The sequence below is a fragment of the Myotis lucifugus genome, unplaced genomic scaffold (assembly GCF_000147115.1).
Source record: "Myotis lucifugus unplaced genomic scaffold, Myoluc2.0 scaffold_18, whole genome shotgun sequence".
In the NCBI taxonomy this organism is placed as follows: domain Eukaryota; kingdom Metazoa; phylum Chordata; class Mammalia; order Chiroptera; family Vespertilionidae; genus Myotis; species Myotis lucifugus.
In genome coordinates, this window is record NW_005871066.1 from 11,771,762 (window position 1) to 11,788,060 (window position 16,299).

Below are 16,299 nucleotides of genomic sequence, written 5' to 3' on the forward strand. Positions count from 1 at the left end.
AGACATAATAACAAATAACACACAAAAAGAACTAAATAGGCTGAGAAGCTTCATGATAACCAATGAGATAAATATGCATTTTCCTCATAGCATCCATTTATCTATTTCTTCAGCCAAAATTTGTTGAAGGTTATTTTACATGTTGAATTTAACAGATCATTGTGGAGTCCAGGCCACTGCACTCTTTCTCCTGAATTACTGCAATAACCTGCTGCTAATTAGCTTTTTCTTCATTCCACCATTGTCTTCTCTTAGCTTTCTCCACTCAATATTCAGTGATCTAATATACAGATCTGACTATGTGAACCCCAGATTAAAACCTTTCAGTGCCTTGGCAATGCACGTAGCATAAAATTCAAATCAGCCCTATGTGATCTCACCTCCTTCCCAACTCCCCAGCCTCCTTTAATGCCACTCTTCCACTTACTGTCTGTACTCTAGCTATACTGGACTTCTCTCATTTCCGTAAACTCACAGTGCTAGTCTAAGTTAGATGTGTCACCTACATGCTCTTACATTACCCCGTACATAACTCTATTGTAACATTTTCCCACTTTAGTGTATTCACTGATTTGTTTGTTTTGCCTCTCTAGAATGTAAGCTCCTCTGATGTCAGACAGACCATACTTTGTCAGCTTTGCACTCCTAGTTTCGCATAGTGCCTGACTCAATAAATGCTTGTTGAGTGATTGACCAAGTGAAGGAAAATACAGAAGACAGCAGGAGGAAGAGCTAGACTAGGAAAAGATACTGTTTGTTTTTAAGTATATTAAGGTGTTGGTTTAGTAGAGTAGAAATGGGTAAGAAGTTAATAAAGAGATCAGGTCTGCAAATACCGATTTTATCCAATGACAGAACTAGTAAGTGTTCTTAAATGATTTAATGGCTGAAGTGATGAGAATGGGACTTTAAAATGGAATTAAAATGAAATCTAAATTACTCATATGATTTATGAGTAACAGAATAAAAAAATGACAAACTAACTTTAATTTATAATTCAAACATTCTTAACATATATAAAATAATTGATTACACTGTCATTTGGAACACTGTTAAACACATTTGTATTACCTTTATATTATGGGGCCAAAAAAAGATAATTCTGTTGGCTCCTTATCAAACTCGAGATTAGATCACAAGAAGTTGATTCTTATCTCATTTAATACACTTAAATTTTCATCCTGTAACTAAGAGTTGCCCATTTAAATGCAATGATTTAGATCTGAGAGTGTATGGATATTATTTTTATTACTATTATGACTTTTGTTAATATTCTATGACTTCTAACAGACATCTTTCTTAACATAAAAAAAAATATTTAAAACTGAAGCTTGATCTTATGAAGACACCCCACAACCAGTGCCACCAAACACTTTCCTTTTTTTTTATGTTGGTAAGATTTAAAAGAAAACCTCACCAGCATTAATTTTTTTTAAGTATGTATATGTATTATCTATACAATAAATAACTTTAAAAGTAGTATCAATGATCAATACAGCCAGAGGTAATTAGGAAAAATGTGTAAAGCTATTCACATTTCTAGGACTGAGAATTTGTTATACTAAAAGAACAAGTTTTCGAAGTGCATAATACCAAACCCAATTCCTATGTATTCTAATCATACAAAGTTAACTTTAAATCTTGCATTATATGTATTTAGCTGATTTTTAAGTCCAAGAATTAGAAAGCAGTAGTGCCAGGAAAAAATGCTTTAATGATTTTTAAAATTTTAAATTGGGGTAAAAACACTTAACATAAAATGTATCATCTTAACCATTTTTATGTTTACAGTTCAGTAGTGGTAAGTATATTTACACTGTTGTGCAACAGATCTCCAGAACTTCTTCATCTTGCAAAACTGAAACTCTATACCCATGGTATAGCTCCCCATTTTCCCTCTCCCCTTCTTTCATGTTGCTATGAATCTGACTCCTTTAGATAACTCAAATAGTGAAATCACACAGTTGTCTTTTCATGACTGGCTGAATTCACTGAGCATAATGTCTTCAAGGTTCATTCATGTTGTAACATATGACAGGCCTTTCTTCCTTTTTAATTCCACTGTATGTAGTACATACCACAATTCATTTATCCATTCATCAATAGACATATGGGTTGCTTCTACCTCTTGGTTATAGTGCTGCTATAAATATGGTATGCAAATATCTCTTCAAGATAAAAATTTTTAATCAATTTTAACCAATGATAGAACTGGTGAGTATCCCAAACAAAATGTCTGCATTATGTTACTGATAAGCAGTTAGGGGGAAAAAAAGTGTCAAAACACCAAAATGTGACAATGGAAAAGAATAAAAGACTAAAACTGAAATTAAGCATACCATGTTTCTATTTATGCATGGACAATGACTATTCATCTTACACAGTAAAATGTCGCCTCCTTACCAGTAATTATTACACCATCATCTTTACGAGTTTCGGCCATCTCTTGAACTTGGACTTCAGAGCTCACATTGACCTCTTTTCCTGATAACTGTAAATGAACTTGAAGAGAAGATGGGACCTTGACAAGAACAGAGCCTGTAATAAGTTTATAAGGAAGCTTATTAATGCAAAGAAATCAAAAGTACTAGAGACTATTACAAAAATTAATGAATGGGTAGCATTGCTCCTGGCACACTGTCTTCTCCTTACTCATGGAGGTCAGGGGGTGTCAACGTTTTCTTACTCCCAAGGCATTCACAGTAACTTCTGTCAAAAGTATGAGTTACTAGAACAGTGTGAACTATTTCTTCTGTCAAAAGCTCTCATCACAGAAAAGTGAGTGTTTTATTACACATGAAGCTTGTAGAAAGGATTTATCATTAATTGAGTATTTACTAAGGTATAATGTTATTATACCTTCATCACATTATTTCTTTAAATCTCCATACCAACATTATGAAGTATTACTATAATCCTTATTTTACAGATGAGAACTTGCTCAAGTTCCCATTAGAGCTAGTGTTAGAATCTAGATCCAGTTCAGCGACAACAAAACCCACGCTCTTAACCACTGTGGGATTTCACACACTGCTATGCTACCTCATCATATTACAAAACTTGTGACCGCAATGACCACTGTAACACAACTAGAACCTTGAGGTCTTGTGCCTTCAGTTATACCTTGTAGGGGCCAAGGGGATAACAATAATAAAAAAAGAGAATATTTAAATTTTAACTGTTTCTTTTCAATGGATTACAGTCTTTGGGTACCTAGGGCAAGACACTCAACTTTATTCCCACTATAATCTTATATTAATTCAAGTGTCTAAAGGAAGAACTAAGAAAAAGTATCCTGTTAGCTAAGGGATCATTTTTGAAACAATGACGTGGGTTGCAGTGCCAACTCATCCGCACAGTCCTCTTTCAGAACTTTTTCTTTCTCTGTTTCTCATATATCAAAAAAGTAAGAGGCCGCTACCATAAAACATTAACCTCAGCTCTGTGAACAAGAGAGTCAGAATGACATCCATTGTGAATATTTTAAAGATTCTTTCTAGAATGTTACGGGTCATTGTTTGCCTCCTACTTTGGTTAACATCAGTTTAAGTTTCTGTAAGTAATTTCATATCCTGTTAGCCTTCCTAACTAGAGCTGCAAGTTTGGGGTAAGACTGATGAACTCTAATATATATACTCCTGCAAAAAAGTGGGTAACAAAGCACATCACTAAAACTGGTTTATTTTATTTAAAAAACAAATTGCTTTTCAAAGTTTAAATGTAAACTACTGACAGGAGATTCCCCAGAACAACAAATATGAGAACTTTAGGAAAAAAACAACCCTGAAAAATTTCCAAATGAATGGAAAAGATGTTTATCTATCAAACATACTTTAAAAAGAAAATAACAAACTTTAAAAACTTTTTGGGGACTTTGTGTCTCTAAATACATCAATGTGATAATGATTTTTCTGTTCTTAAATGAATAAAGAGATCGTGAATCTGTGAGCTTTAAAAATATTAAGCAATGCAAACAGCATTACCCCATCTCGACATACCCTTTAAAAACAAAACCATCACTACCAATACTCCATTACTGTTTGCAAATGAAGAATTCTCATGACTTGAAAACTCCCAAATGTCCCCTCTTTAACACGATCTGTTGTTTTTGTTTGTTAGTTTGTTAGTTTTTTAAAAAGGAAAGTTGTTATATCTTCAATCTCTTTTCACTTCATAAACTGCTTCATGGTTATCAACATCAGTACCGTTCTTTAAAAAATTCAAAAGTTAGTATTAAAACTAATACTAACAGCACCATTTATTGAAGGCATACTATATTGAGATTAGTGGTTTTATCAAGGACAAATTTTAAGTATAAAAGTCAGTATTCAGATGCAGGTCTGACTCTCAAGCGTAATCTCAGCCTTTCTGAATGAATTAACAAGTTCCCATGTTGATTTTCATTGGGAGAGAGAAAACAAGCATTATAACATTCTTTTTCACATGACAAATGTTGAAAAACTAGGAGACTCAAGTGGCTCTTGAACCCTACAGCAAGACAGTGGTAGAGTTGGAAAGGATTCCAGATGTCTTTACTAACCATTAAGCAACAGAATCCCAATTAAGTTACTCTGAAAAGTCACTGTTGCCAAATGTAGTGAGAATCAAAGAGAACTAAAATAAGATAGGAATCTTTGTTTCCAGTTATCTTTAAGCTTCTACCAATAACATGGTTTCAGTCGGAGAAAACACAAAATTGCAATCCTAATCAACATTCCAAATAACACTGAAAAATATTTCAAGTGGATGAAGATTAACAATGTTTTTACTTTTCTGCCCATCCATACACAACAGAAAAAAACTTTCGTGTAAAAGCTTTTACTCTATTACTAGTTATATTAAATGCAGTAATTGTAGGTTTTCTTCTCCTTTTCAAATGCAATTATATGACTTTTTTGGCACTCAAAAAATACACTGAATAGCATTAATGAAGATCTTAGAAATTTAGTCAGAACGTGATATGATTTAAAGGGGAAAAAATTGATCTTGAGAAATCAAATCACACCTGTGTGTCAGCAATAACTTCAGTTTCAGACCTCTGCAATTGTAGTTTTATTTTGACACTCTGATAAGTGAGCCTCGTTGACAAAAAAAAAAAAAAAGTATTAAACCAATGTGGGAAAGAAATTACCAACAGCAGGAACAACCAGTCTCTGTAAGGAAGTATTTTCCTTGTTATACATATAACCCTGTTCTGGCCAATATACAAGAGCTTCTAGACTTTATTTTTTAACAACTTTTATACAGAGCTATGGTTCATAACTTTCTGCACAGGCCACTTCAGTCCCTATGGCCAAGTTACTCCAAGTACCCAAGCCACTTGCCAGCATACATGTGTGCATGTCCATGTACAGTCTTCAGATGACTAAAAAGTGTACCATGTGTGCATGTCCATGTACAGTCTTCAGATGACTAAAAAGTGTACCACTTTTAATGAAAGACCTGGACGCTTAGAATAAGTTATTTGAAATAAGATTATAGAAGGAAAAACAAAATAAGCTTTTTATTTATTTATTTATTTTAGAGAGAGAAAGGAATGGGGGGAGAGGCAAAGAGAGGGGGGGAGAGAGAGAGAGAGAGAGAGAGAGAGAGAGAGAGAGAAATCGACTTGTTATTCCACTTATCTATGCATTCACTGGTTGATCCTTGTATGTGCCCTGGCTGGAGATGGAATCTACAACCTTGGCCTATTGGAGCTACTAGGCCAGGGCCACATAAGAAGTCTTGATACTTCAAAAGACTAAGCCAATAATCACTTTAGAAGACCCTCCTGGTGATACCTTTATTTCAGGATCACATTTTGAAAAGAATTATTCTAGAGTGATGGCCTCAGAGGGTCCACGTACAGACTGGTAGAAAAGCTTCCAAAGAGAGCATTTTCCAAGAATATTATATTTCAGACATAAAGCTAAATTGAAAAACACTAACACTAAAACTTTTTATAATAATAGCGAATCACTATATTATAACATTTTTGTTGGAACTACAAAGGGAAAGACAGTCTTCATGGCCATCTTTCCCCAATGTTTCTCTAAGATCATTGGTCTACAGAGTAGTATTTCAGTCTTTAAATCAGTTTCTATCAGAAGATATGTTCTTGAGGCCATTGTAACCTGCCTTAGGAAAAGACAGGAGAGGGGAAAAGCCACTAAACATCAGAGGAAACCAGGTGGGCTAGGGCCAGGCAGGGCTGTTGGGGGAGCCATGAAGACTACACAGAAGAGGGCAGAAGATATGTTCTTGAAATCATTGTGTCAGTACCACAGATAAGATAAACTGACCATCTGTTTCCTGAATGTTATGTAAAACATTCCTTACACCACATGTCAAAATAAGATATTCCCTTTGGCTAACCTTTATGGGATTTCAATTCCACCTTCCCCAGTTGGCTGACATAAACATCTAAGGCACCCTGATGAGTTGAGGCTTTTAGACATCCAGAGGACGAATCTAGGAGGAAGGAAAAAAGCTATAAGCATAATCATTCTTATTTGAATAACTGAAATTATAAACTTGAAATAAAAAGCTCTGCTTCAGTATTAGGATAATGAGCTAAGAATCTTGCACAGTTTTATAAATATTTCTTATAACTATGCCATCTTCTGCTTTAAAATGAAAGCAAAAACAGAAATCTAGAATTATACGTCCAGACAATAAAAAAATCCCTGTCTACAGTAATCTGCATAACTTATCTCTAAACATCTAAGGCAGCCTGTCTAAACATGTTTACTGTAACACCCAATGTGTAGGAAGGACAGTACACACGCAATGAATCCTTGACAGCCAAGACCATTAAGCATCATTGAAACATTTAGTTTATTATCAACTTTCAATCTTTACTAAAGAATTATATCTCGTGTACAGTCAACATATAAGTAGTGGCAAAGTTAACAAAAATTAAAACCTCATATTTTCTCCTTATCAAATTTGCTAGTACTAGAAAGTGCTGCTCAGAGTGAGAGATTACTCTATATAAGGTTTTGTTGCATTTCTGAGAGAGACAGAAATGGGGGCGGGGAATCACTTGAAGAGTGAGTGAAGCTCGTTTATATCTAAATATTTTTTTTCAAGTTTCTGGAATTGAACAGATATCTTAAGTCAGGGAAAGAAAATCATAATTAAGATGGTCCTAATTTGACACACAAATTTCTTTATGTCATCAATGACTTCCATTTTCAATCAGCCAACATATCAAGTTCAAGACAGAGATAAAGAAGTAAGAGCATGATGTTGAAGAGTCGCTCTGCTAAGTAGCTTCTCCTTCTTTCTCCTCTCCATGGCAACTGAACCTTTAACTGAATATTCTGACTGCCCTGAAAAGCCAAAGCATTTTTTTTTTTAGAGAAGCCTCTTAAAAAACATATTTTATCTGGAGTTTTTATGGCTTCAAAGTGGAAACAAAGTAAGTAGGGAGTGTGATGAAACTAATGCCAAAGATGATACTATTATACTCCCTCTGTCCCATAATAATAGTAGCAGTTGATAAATGTAATTTGTACCATAATAATAGCAAAAGAAAATATAGAACGCAATATTTATTATCAAAAAACTAGATTACATTAAACAATAAATTAAAAATAGTACTCCTAATTTTTATTGTGAGTGTTCAGATAGTTTCTGGATTTTTCAATAATTTTGTTACTGCATTTTAAACTTGTAGGTAGGATCCTTTGGCTGCGAAGCTTTGTTTTCCCTATATGCGTGATCTTAAAATTATTGGAGCCATCGTTCTTCATTGCTTCCAGCATAACTTGTTGAAGTGACAGAAACATATTATCCAGTATTTCGGGAGAAATATTATCAAAGGCTAATATGGTGCCTCTTCTGCTAAGAGGAATATGTCTAAGTTTTTCAAGTTTTTCTCCATAATCTTTGCATTTACGTCCACAGTTTTGTTTTTTCAAAGAATCAACATTAGCATAAGATTCTCCTTGACAATTATTTCGGAAGCATGTTTCCAAATTCTTGATGTGGTCATTCTGTTGCACTTAAATTGTTTTGCAGCTAACATAATTGCACCTTCCTGCAACTTTTCCTTTTTCTTTTGATGCATCAAGAACTGGACAATCGCAACTCGATCTTTGCTTGAAAACTCTCTTTTTTTATCTTACTTTTACAATGGGTTGATATTCAACTGAAATAAAACAATTGATTTCGATCAGCGGATGAAATTAGAAAAATAGTTATAATTTGTAATAATTAGATTAACCTAAAAATTGAAAGATGTGTCAAAACAAATGACAGATGTCATAAAACATTGATTTTGATTGAAGGCTTCGCAATTTTGCACTACAACATAACTTACAGCTGTATTCGCCAATAATTCCCGTTTAAATATTTACTTGCTACTATTATTATGGGACAGAGGGAGTACTTCTTATAAAATATGGAGAAAAAAACATTTGTATACTCATAAAGGAAGCAACATTTTTCTTTAAATTTTAGATGATTCAAAGACAACAACTGGGGAATAAACTGTTTAAAATCTGACTCTAAAGTAATTTATAATAATTTACTTCTAATCTATACTAGAAAATGGCCTTCATTAGAACCAATTTATTCAATTTTTAAAATTTAAGTATAGTTGGCATACAATATTATATTAGTTTCAGGTGTACAATATAGTGATTCAACATTTATTTAATTTTTTAAGTGTCTAAAGATATAAAATACTGGGAAATTAAGCCACTAGAGATAAATAGCATAGGATAGCTGGATAAAGATGAGTGTTTTTCTCCTCAGGTACCAACAGAAACTCCTTTTAAAGCCCCTTACTGCATCCTAAAAGAAGCCAAGTAAAAATATATAACGATAAAAAATGTGGACTACACAATGTGTGCATTATCCCAAGATGAGCAAAATAAGATATTTGAAACATTAGTTTGATTTCTTGCTTTCTCTAGGGGGAAAATATACACAATTTTTATGTGGTTTAGAAATAATACTTTTCATTTCTCTCTTCCTCCCCACGCAAATGGAAAATAAACAGATAAATAATTATATTCTAAGCCACTAAGTCAGTGATGGCGAACCTTTTGAGCTCGGCGTGTCAGCATTTTGAAAAACCCTAACTTAACTCTGGTGCCGTGTCACATATAGAAATTTTTTGATATTTGCAACCATAGTAAAACAAAGACTTATATTTTTGATATGTACTTTATATATTTAAATGCTATTTAACAAAGAAAAATCAACCAAAAAAATGAGTTCGCGTGTCACCTCTGACATGCGTGTCATAGGTTCGCCATCACTGCACTAAGTAATTACATTCTCATGTTATCAGTGTTAAGTTCTGATAATGTCTCATCCCTTGGAGGCTATCAAAATTTTTTTTAATTCAATATATACTTTCCAAAGAGAAAGCAAAGGTCATGTTGAAAAAGCTATGTAGCAAAAACATACATTAACTTTTTGTTTTCTATAATACAAGTGATTGGAACTAAAAATTAACAATCAAGAGTCAAATTAAGGCTTCATTCACAGAATTTCTTATTTTTGGAGATTCATGTAATAGAGAAATGCTATAGCTCTTGGAGGAAACCTTAAGGGAAATAAAGCTTTAGGGTCAAAGAAGTGAACAGAAATTGTTAGTCCAGACAATGTTGGAATAAGTAGACTCTACAGTTTTGTATCATCACAATTTGGGGCAAAGGTCTTATTGGTCTGACAGAGACCACTGAATTTTCCTGAAAATTACACATACAATAGGAAAAAGCTGATGCCAACTACCAGCTAACACTGTATGCAGCCAAAGAAATAGATATTTGTAATATGTGCCTTGCTAATAGCAGAGAATAACAAATAAGCTTTTTAAAAGGCTAAAATTCCAAACTTTGCTATTTTCCTTCAGATAAAGGAGAATTCTCAAAAAATTGGTCAAACATCTTCAGAAAGTTCTGAATTTTTATAATTCTACCTCCAGTTCAACATGTAAATACTAAGGAACAGCAATACCAAAGATATTTCTTAATTTTTGCAACTTGATTCTTATACTTCCAAACCTGCACTAATTACAAGAGTAAGGAACAAATTTTATATATAGGACTAAATAGATAAACCTTAATTTGACTCTAAACTTTTCATTGCAATCATTTATATTATAGTAAAGGATTTGCAAAGGCAGAATTTAAGGTCCCTTCAAGTAAAGTTTTCTAAATTAATGTCCTGCCCAGGTATTTTATATTTGGGGAGGAACACAGAGGAGGTTGGGTTATGAAAAACACACAAGGCAACCCCTCCCTCCAAATGAAGATGTTCTTTTTTTAAAGATAAAATTACCAGCAATGCCTTCCAAAAGAGGCCACATAGTACAGAGAAAGTAAAGTGAGGCGAGCAACTCTATTAATACCCCTATCCCACCATTACAAGATCTGCTCTCTCCTTTTTAAAATAGAACATGACCTGGCGTTCCAGAAGGAAGTTATTATCTGTAAAATTATGAGTTCAGCCCTGGCCAGGTAGCTCAGTTGGTTCCTGATACACCAAGGTTTCAGGTTCAAGAAACAACCAATGAATTCGTAAGTAAGTGGAACAACAAATCAATGTTTCTCTCTCTTTCTCTAAAATAAATTTTAAAAAATGATTTCAAGGAAAATCAGGGTGTTGATAATAAAATCTTTTATAGTACTTCAGCTTCTGAGAGAACCCTGTTAAGGAAATTAGGAAGAACAGGGTTTTGGGAGGTGATTAGAATGCACATACAAAATCCAAATGACTGATGAGATTACTTAGAAGCTGATCAATCATATTATCTAAACTAGAAATAACCATTTCTTAATAAAGAAATCCTGGAGAGGACACAATCTATTTTCCTGAAATCAGACAGAATAATACCTAATTAATCTCGTCTATTAATATTCCAATTGGATAATATTATATAACCTTTTCTCAACACCCATTCCAATATTTTGAAGCTCCCACTATTCTAACATATTTCCCGCTCAGGTTCCCACAAATCACTTTTTGTTCCTTTGTAACTGTTCTGCTTCCACTCATCTCAATTCCTCAAAATACAAGTTACTCAGTAGACTTTATTTTTTAATCCTCACCAGAAAATATGTTTTCATTTATTTTTAGAGAGAGAGGAAAGGAGGGATGGAGGGACGGATGGGGGTTAGGGGATAAGAGATAGAGTGAGGAATATGGATTGGTTGCCTTCCATATACATGCCTACCGGGGACTGAACCTGTAACCTAGGTATGTTCCCTGACCAGGAATCAAACCTGCAACCCCTTTGGTGTATGGGATGACACTCCAACCAACTCAGCTACCCAGCCAGAGCCTCAGTAGGCTTTAATTAGGTTGTCATGAGTTATAAAAGCTGCCTTCAACTTTCTGAAGTAAATCTTTCAAGAAAAATACAAATCAACCAATCAAGGAATTTCAAATAAACATTATCCACTTGTCACCTTTGGTATTAAGACATAAACCCAAAATTTCTCCAGAATCATACCAACAATGGGTTTTAGGCTCTAAAGCAGGGCAACCAAACTAAAGCCACCTCTTGTTTTGATTAACAGAGTTTTATTGAAACACGAACACATCCATTTACTCGTGTACTATCAATGGCTGCTTTTGTTAAAATGACAAGAGTTTTATAGTGCAGATAGGCTATGTGGCCAGAAAGCCAAAAACATTTACTATGTGGTCTTTACACACACAGTCTGCCAATATCTAGAGCAAACCATTTTGTTTAGAGGAAATGAGTTTTTCTGCAAACCCCCCCCCCCTCCCCGGCAAATATAAAATCTGATTCTATTTAAGACAAAGAGATTTACCAACTTACAACCAGCTCTTTTCCTAAGGGCCAAGTAATATACACTTAGTTATAAAATTATTGCTTATAGAAATGAAAAAACTTATTGTCTCAAGGCAGTTCTAACTTCTCATTGTCCCTGATTGCTTACCATTAAAAAAATACAGGTAAGGCACAGACTGAGAGAAAATACAGGGAAACAATGTTTGACAAAGGATTTGTTCCCATGATATATAAAGAACTCCTACAGCTCCAAAATAAAGACAAATAAAGGGGCAAAAGATATAAACAAAATTTCACAAAGGAAGGTATACTAATGAATAATAAGCACATAAAAAAGAACTGACCACCATCAGTTCGTATCTTTTGCTCCACAAAGATCCCAGTTTCCCATCCCAAACCCCCTACCCTCTAGGGCAGTGGTTCTCAACCTTCTGGCCCTTTAAATACAGTTCCTCATGATGTGACCCAACCATAAAATTATTTTCGTTGCTACTTCATAACTGTAATGTTGCTACTATTATGAATCATAATGTAAATATCTGATATGCAGGATGGTCTTAGGCGACCCCTGTGAAAGGGTCGTTCGACCGCCAAAGGGGTCGCGACCCACAGGTTGAGAACCGCTGCTCTAGGGACTAAAAAACAACCACCACTCAGAGAGCTCAGAGTGTGCCTTCATCTTATAGGCAAGCAGATGCTACTTGGGATAGATAAAGTTTTATATAAACTATCTTGACATCTGAACTTTTTCCTTCAGCAGGCACAGCATCACATGCAGTGATTTAGTGATTTGGTCTAACGTACCATTAACTACTATTAGTTCTGGCCTAGGGTTAGGACAATAACAATAATAAAAATGACTATTATTTATTAAACTAGAGGCCCAAGGCACGAAATTCGTGCAAGGGGCTCGGCCCTCGCAGCCCCGGCTTCATCCAGAAGGTTGTTAGCTGTCTGGTCTAATTAGCATATTATGCTTTCATTATTATAGATTTTTACCATGTCAGACACTGTGTTAAACTACTATATATATATACACACACACACACACACACACACACACACAAATCGTGTTTAATCCTTACAACAACCCTATATAATAGGTCCTTACAATTATTTCTACTTATTCAGATGTGGAAACTGAGGCACAGAGAGTTTAGGTAATTTGCCCATGTATAGGAAGCGGTGAAATCAGAATTCTAACCCTTTTGGTGCCAAAACAATAATTATACAACATTTATAGGATAATAAATTTTGTAATTATAAATTTAAATTACAATAAATTTCTGGAAATAATTTCACATATTCATACATTGGGTCTGCCTATATTTAACTTGCACACCAGGATCCTATCAAGTCATCAGCTAAACTGTAGACTTTATTTACCCTAACAAAATACCACAAATATAGTCATTTTAAAAAGCATGCAAAATTTACCAATTAGCATCTCAGCACATACCTACTGTGATGTTACCCATTTTGCTTTGTAATGTTATATTACCTGTAAAAGAGAGAAAAAGAAAGACAATTTCATATATTAGGAATAATCTAGAAAGGAACTGTGTATACTAAAACATGGCTGGATAGCCACAATGTTATTTAATAACAGTTTTTGTTGTTGGCAATTTTTCTCAGTATCACAACAATCAGAGATTTAGTTGCAACTCTGAAATAAAAAGTTTTAGGCATCTATACACACTCTTCCTCCACTCCATTTTAAGCTTTTTAGCATAACTACAAAATATACCACCACACATTCTGGTAAACATGAAAGAAACATCATATTCCTAAAATCCACAAATGAAAAAATTACTTAATTAGATGAAAGAAGGTGAGGGAATTAGCCAAAGAATATACATGCATAACCTACAGACACAGAACACAGTTTGGTGTTGGACAGAGGGAAGGGGAGGAGGGCAGAGAGAGAAAAATGGGGATATCAATAATAATGTTAACAATAAAAAAAGAAAACATTACTTAAATACACTGACTATGCATTTTCAACCTAAACATCACTGTATTTATCAGATTACACAAAGTCAGGTTTTGAACCAAATAATGTTAAAATAATCTATGAGAAAAAAATAACAATTATTTTTCAGGCCAATATGCCATTCTTATATGTTAAAGTGGTTTCTGTGCTAAGAGTTAAGGAGGTTTGGTGCAGGAATAATGAATCCACTGAACTATGACTAACAAAGAAAAAAGCTTCAAAGGTTTCCATCTTTAAATGAAAACATATTTTCCAGGTCAGGTATAGGATATTGCAACTATTCTTCCCAGTCCCCCTCCTCCAATACCAAAAGTAGTAGGGTATTTCTTCATGTGTATATTTGTATTATAATTACTCTGGAGCCATACTACTCATATTTCCTATACTAAGGTATAAGCAATACTACCTCTTCTACCATAATGCAAAAACTACACTTAAAAGTAAGAGAATATTATTACCTTAAAATTAATCTAGGGTAAGTAAACTCATTTATTTCATTTCAAGGGCACATAATTTATTTTGCCAAGTCAGATATGCTTTGATAACAAAAATCTCTTAAAAGTCATATTCCATCATACTTCATGGGAGTATATGAACAACAGTTACATTTGTGTGGGAACAAAACGTGGTTTGTATGAAGTTAAGCTCATAAAATTATTTTCAAGTCTCAGTAGGTTATAAGGTTGTAAAGAAACTGTTAAATGTGTTATGTAAATATTATTTCACTGGTGTGTTTCTAGACACTTTTCTAATTTCAAATCCAGGAAATGTATATTCGCCATCACATGCAAATAGTGGCCAAAGATCATACAGCTGCTTAGATGGCTTACAATAATCCCTGCCTCTCAAGTCCTTGTATAATTTCCTCCCCTCATGTGTAAGCTGGACCTAATGATTTGTTATTGACAAAGAAAATAGGGCAAAAATGACGGGATGTTAATTCCAAGATTAGGTTACAAAAAGATTCTCGTTTCTGTCTTGCTAGCCATCTTTTGCTGTGATGGAAGCCAGCTAGACATGTTGTCAACTGCCCTATGAAAGAGGCTCACAAGCAAAGAATTCAAAGATGCCTCCATCTAACACAAGCACGTCAAATTCACAGCTGAGGGGCCGCATGCCTTGTTTAAATAAATGAGGCATGCGGCCCACAGGCCGTGAGTTTGACATGCTTGATCTAACAGGATCTGAACTGAATCCTGCCAACAACCACACCTAGTGAGCTGGGAAGTAGATTCTCCCCTAGTGAACCTTCAAATGAGCCCACAATTACAACCCCCTGAGGGATCTTGAGGCAGAGGGCTCAGTTAAGCCGCACCCAAATTCCTGATGCATCCAGACTTTAAAGACAATAAATGTTGCTTTCAGCTGCTAAGTTTTGGGGTAATTTGGAACAATGGAAGAGGTAACTAGAACAAATTTTGAAAGCTGAAAGTGGGATGCTGCCCTAATAAATACCTAACAATGTGGGAGTAGCTTTAGAACTTGGCATTGGGTAGAGGTTGGAAGGATTTTGAGGAGCATGTTAGAGAAGGCCTAAATTGCCTTGAACAGACTGTTAGTATGCTTCCCATGAGGGCTCAAAGGGAAGTGAGGAAAAATGTTTTTGAAACTGGAGGAAGGAGGACCTTTGTTAAGTAGTGTAGTAGAAACTTAGCAACACTATCACCTTCAGTAATATGGAAAATAGGAAATATACTTAATAATATGAATGACCTAGCTGAGATTCTAAGCAAAGGCAGTGTCTTAGGTGATGCCAATTTTTTTTTCTTCTTGCTCACAGTAAAATGCAAGAGAAGAGAGATAAACTAAAGAACTGTTAAAAGAAAAAAAAGAACCAGGACATGACTGTTTTTGAAAATTCTCAGTCTCTTAACATGGCAAAAGATGCTAAAGTTAAGAATGGCTTCCAGGACACTGACACACATGGCCTAAAAATATAGCCAAGGGGGTAACTGTAAAACCTTCTGTTAAGACCCCAGAAAGATGGAGGGTGGTACCTCACAGTATTAATGTAAAAGATCACAGATGCTCTCAAACAAACAACAGGCCCTCTAGAAAGCTGGAGGGCATTGTACCTCAATACCTCTGCAGAAGCCCATATTTTCAAAGATTCTTGGATATGGCTTTTATCTATCTAATGGAATAAACCCCAATGTGATTCACAGGAAGCTGACAAAATTTTTGACAGAAATACGTCAGCAAACACACTGCAAAGTGGACTAACAGGAGCAGCAACAGTAAAAAATGAAGAGCCCATTGGACCCACAAAATTCTACTGGCAGGAAGCAGTCTAAGAAAACTACTCAGCTGCAAACACATGCCACATAACATAAAAAAGGACTCAGAGGCAGGAACCCAGAGCTCAGAGAGCAAAGCCTGGAACCCTAAAGAATTATTCCTAGAACTTGAGGTTTAATCAAAACCTCCAAGGTTTGCCCATTCACATTTCAAAATCACTACAGACCAATGACTCCTTTGTGCTTCTCATTTCCCCCTTTGAACAGGAAAGTCTAGAGCAGCGGTTCTCAACCTGTGGGTCGCGACCCCT

At 34.8% G+C, this 16,299-nt stretch overlaps 1 protein-coding gene across 1 annotated transcript in view; it reads right to left on the reverse strand.

The window, feature by feature from the left end:
* The window catches only part of FAM185A (family with sequence similarity 185 member A), a 50,680-nt gene that overhangs the window by 11,988 nt on the left and 22,393 nt on the right, over window positions 1-16,299 (reverse strand). Inside the window, exons 5-7 of the mRNA XM_014452832.2 lie at window positions 13,218-13,259; window positions 6,355-6,450; window positions 2,404-2,538 (exon numbers count right to left, since the gene is read on the reverse strand). Coding sequence (XP_014308318.1) covers window positions 2,404-2,538; window positions 6,355-6,450; window positions 13,218-13,259 — 273 coding nt within the window. The remainder of the gene's footprint in view (window positions 1-2,403; window positions 2,539-6,354; window positions 6,451-13,217; window positions 13,260-16,299) is intronic.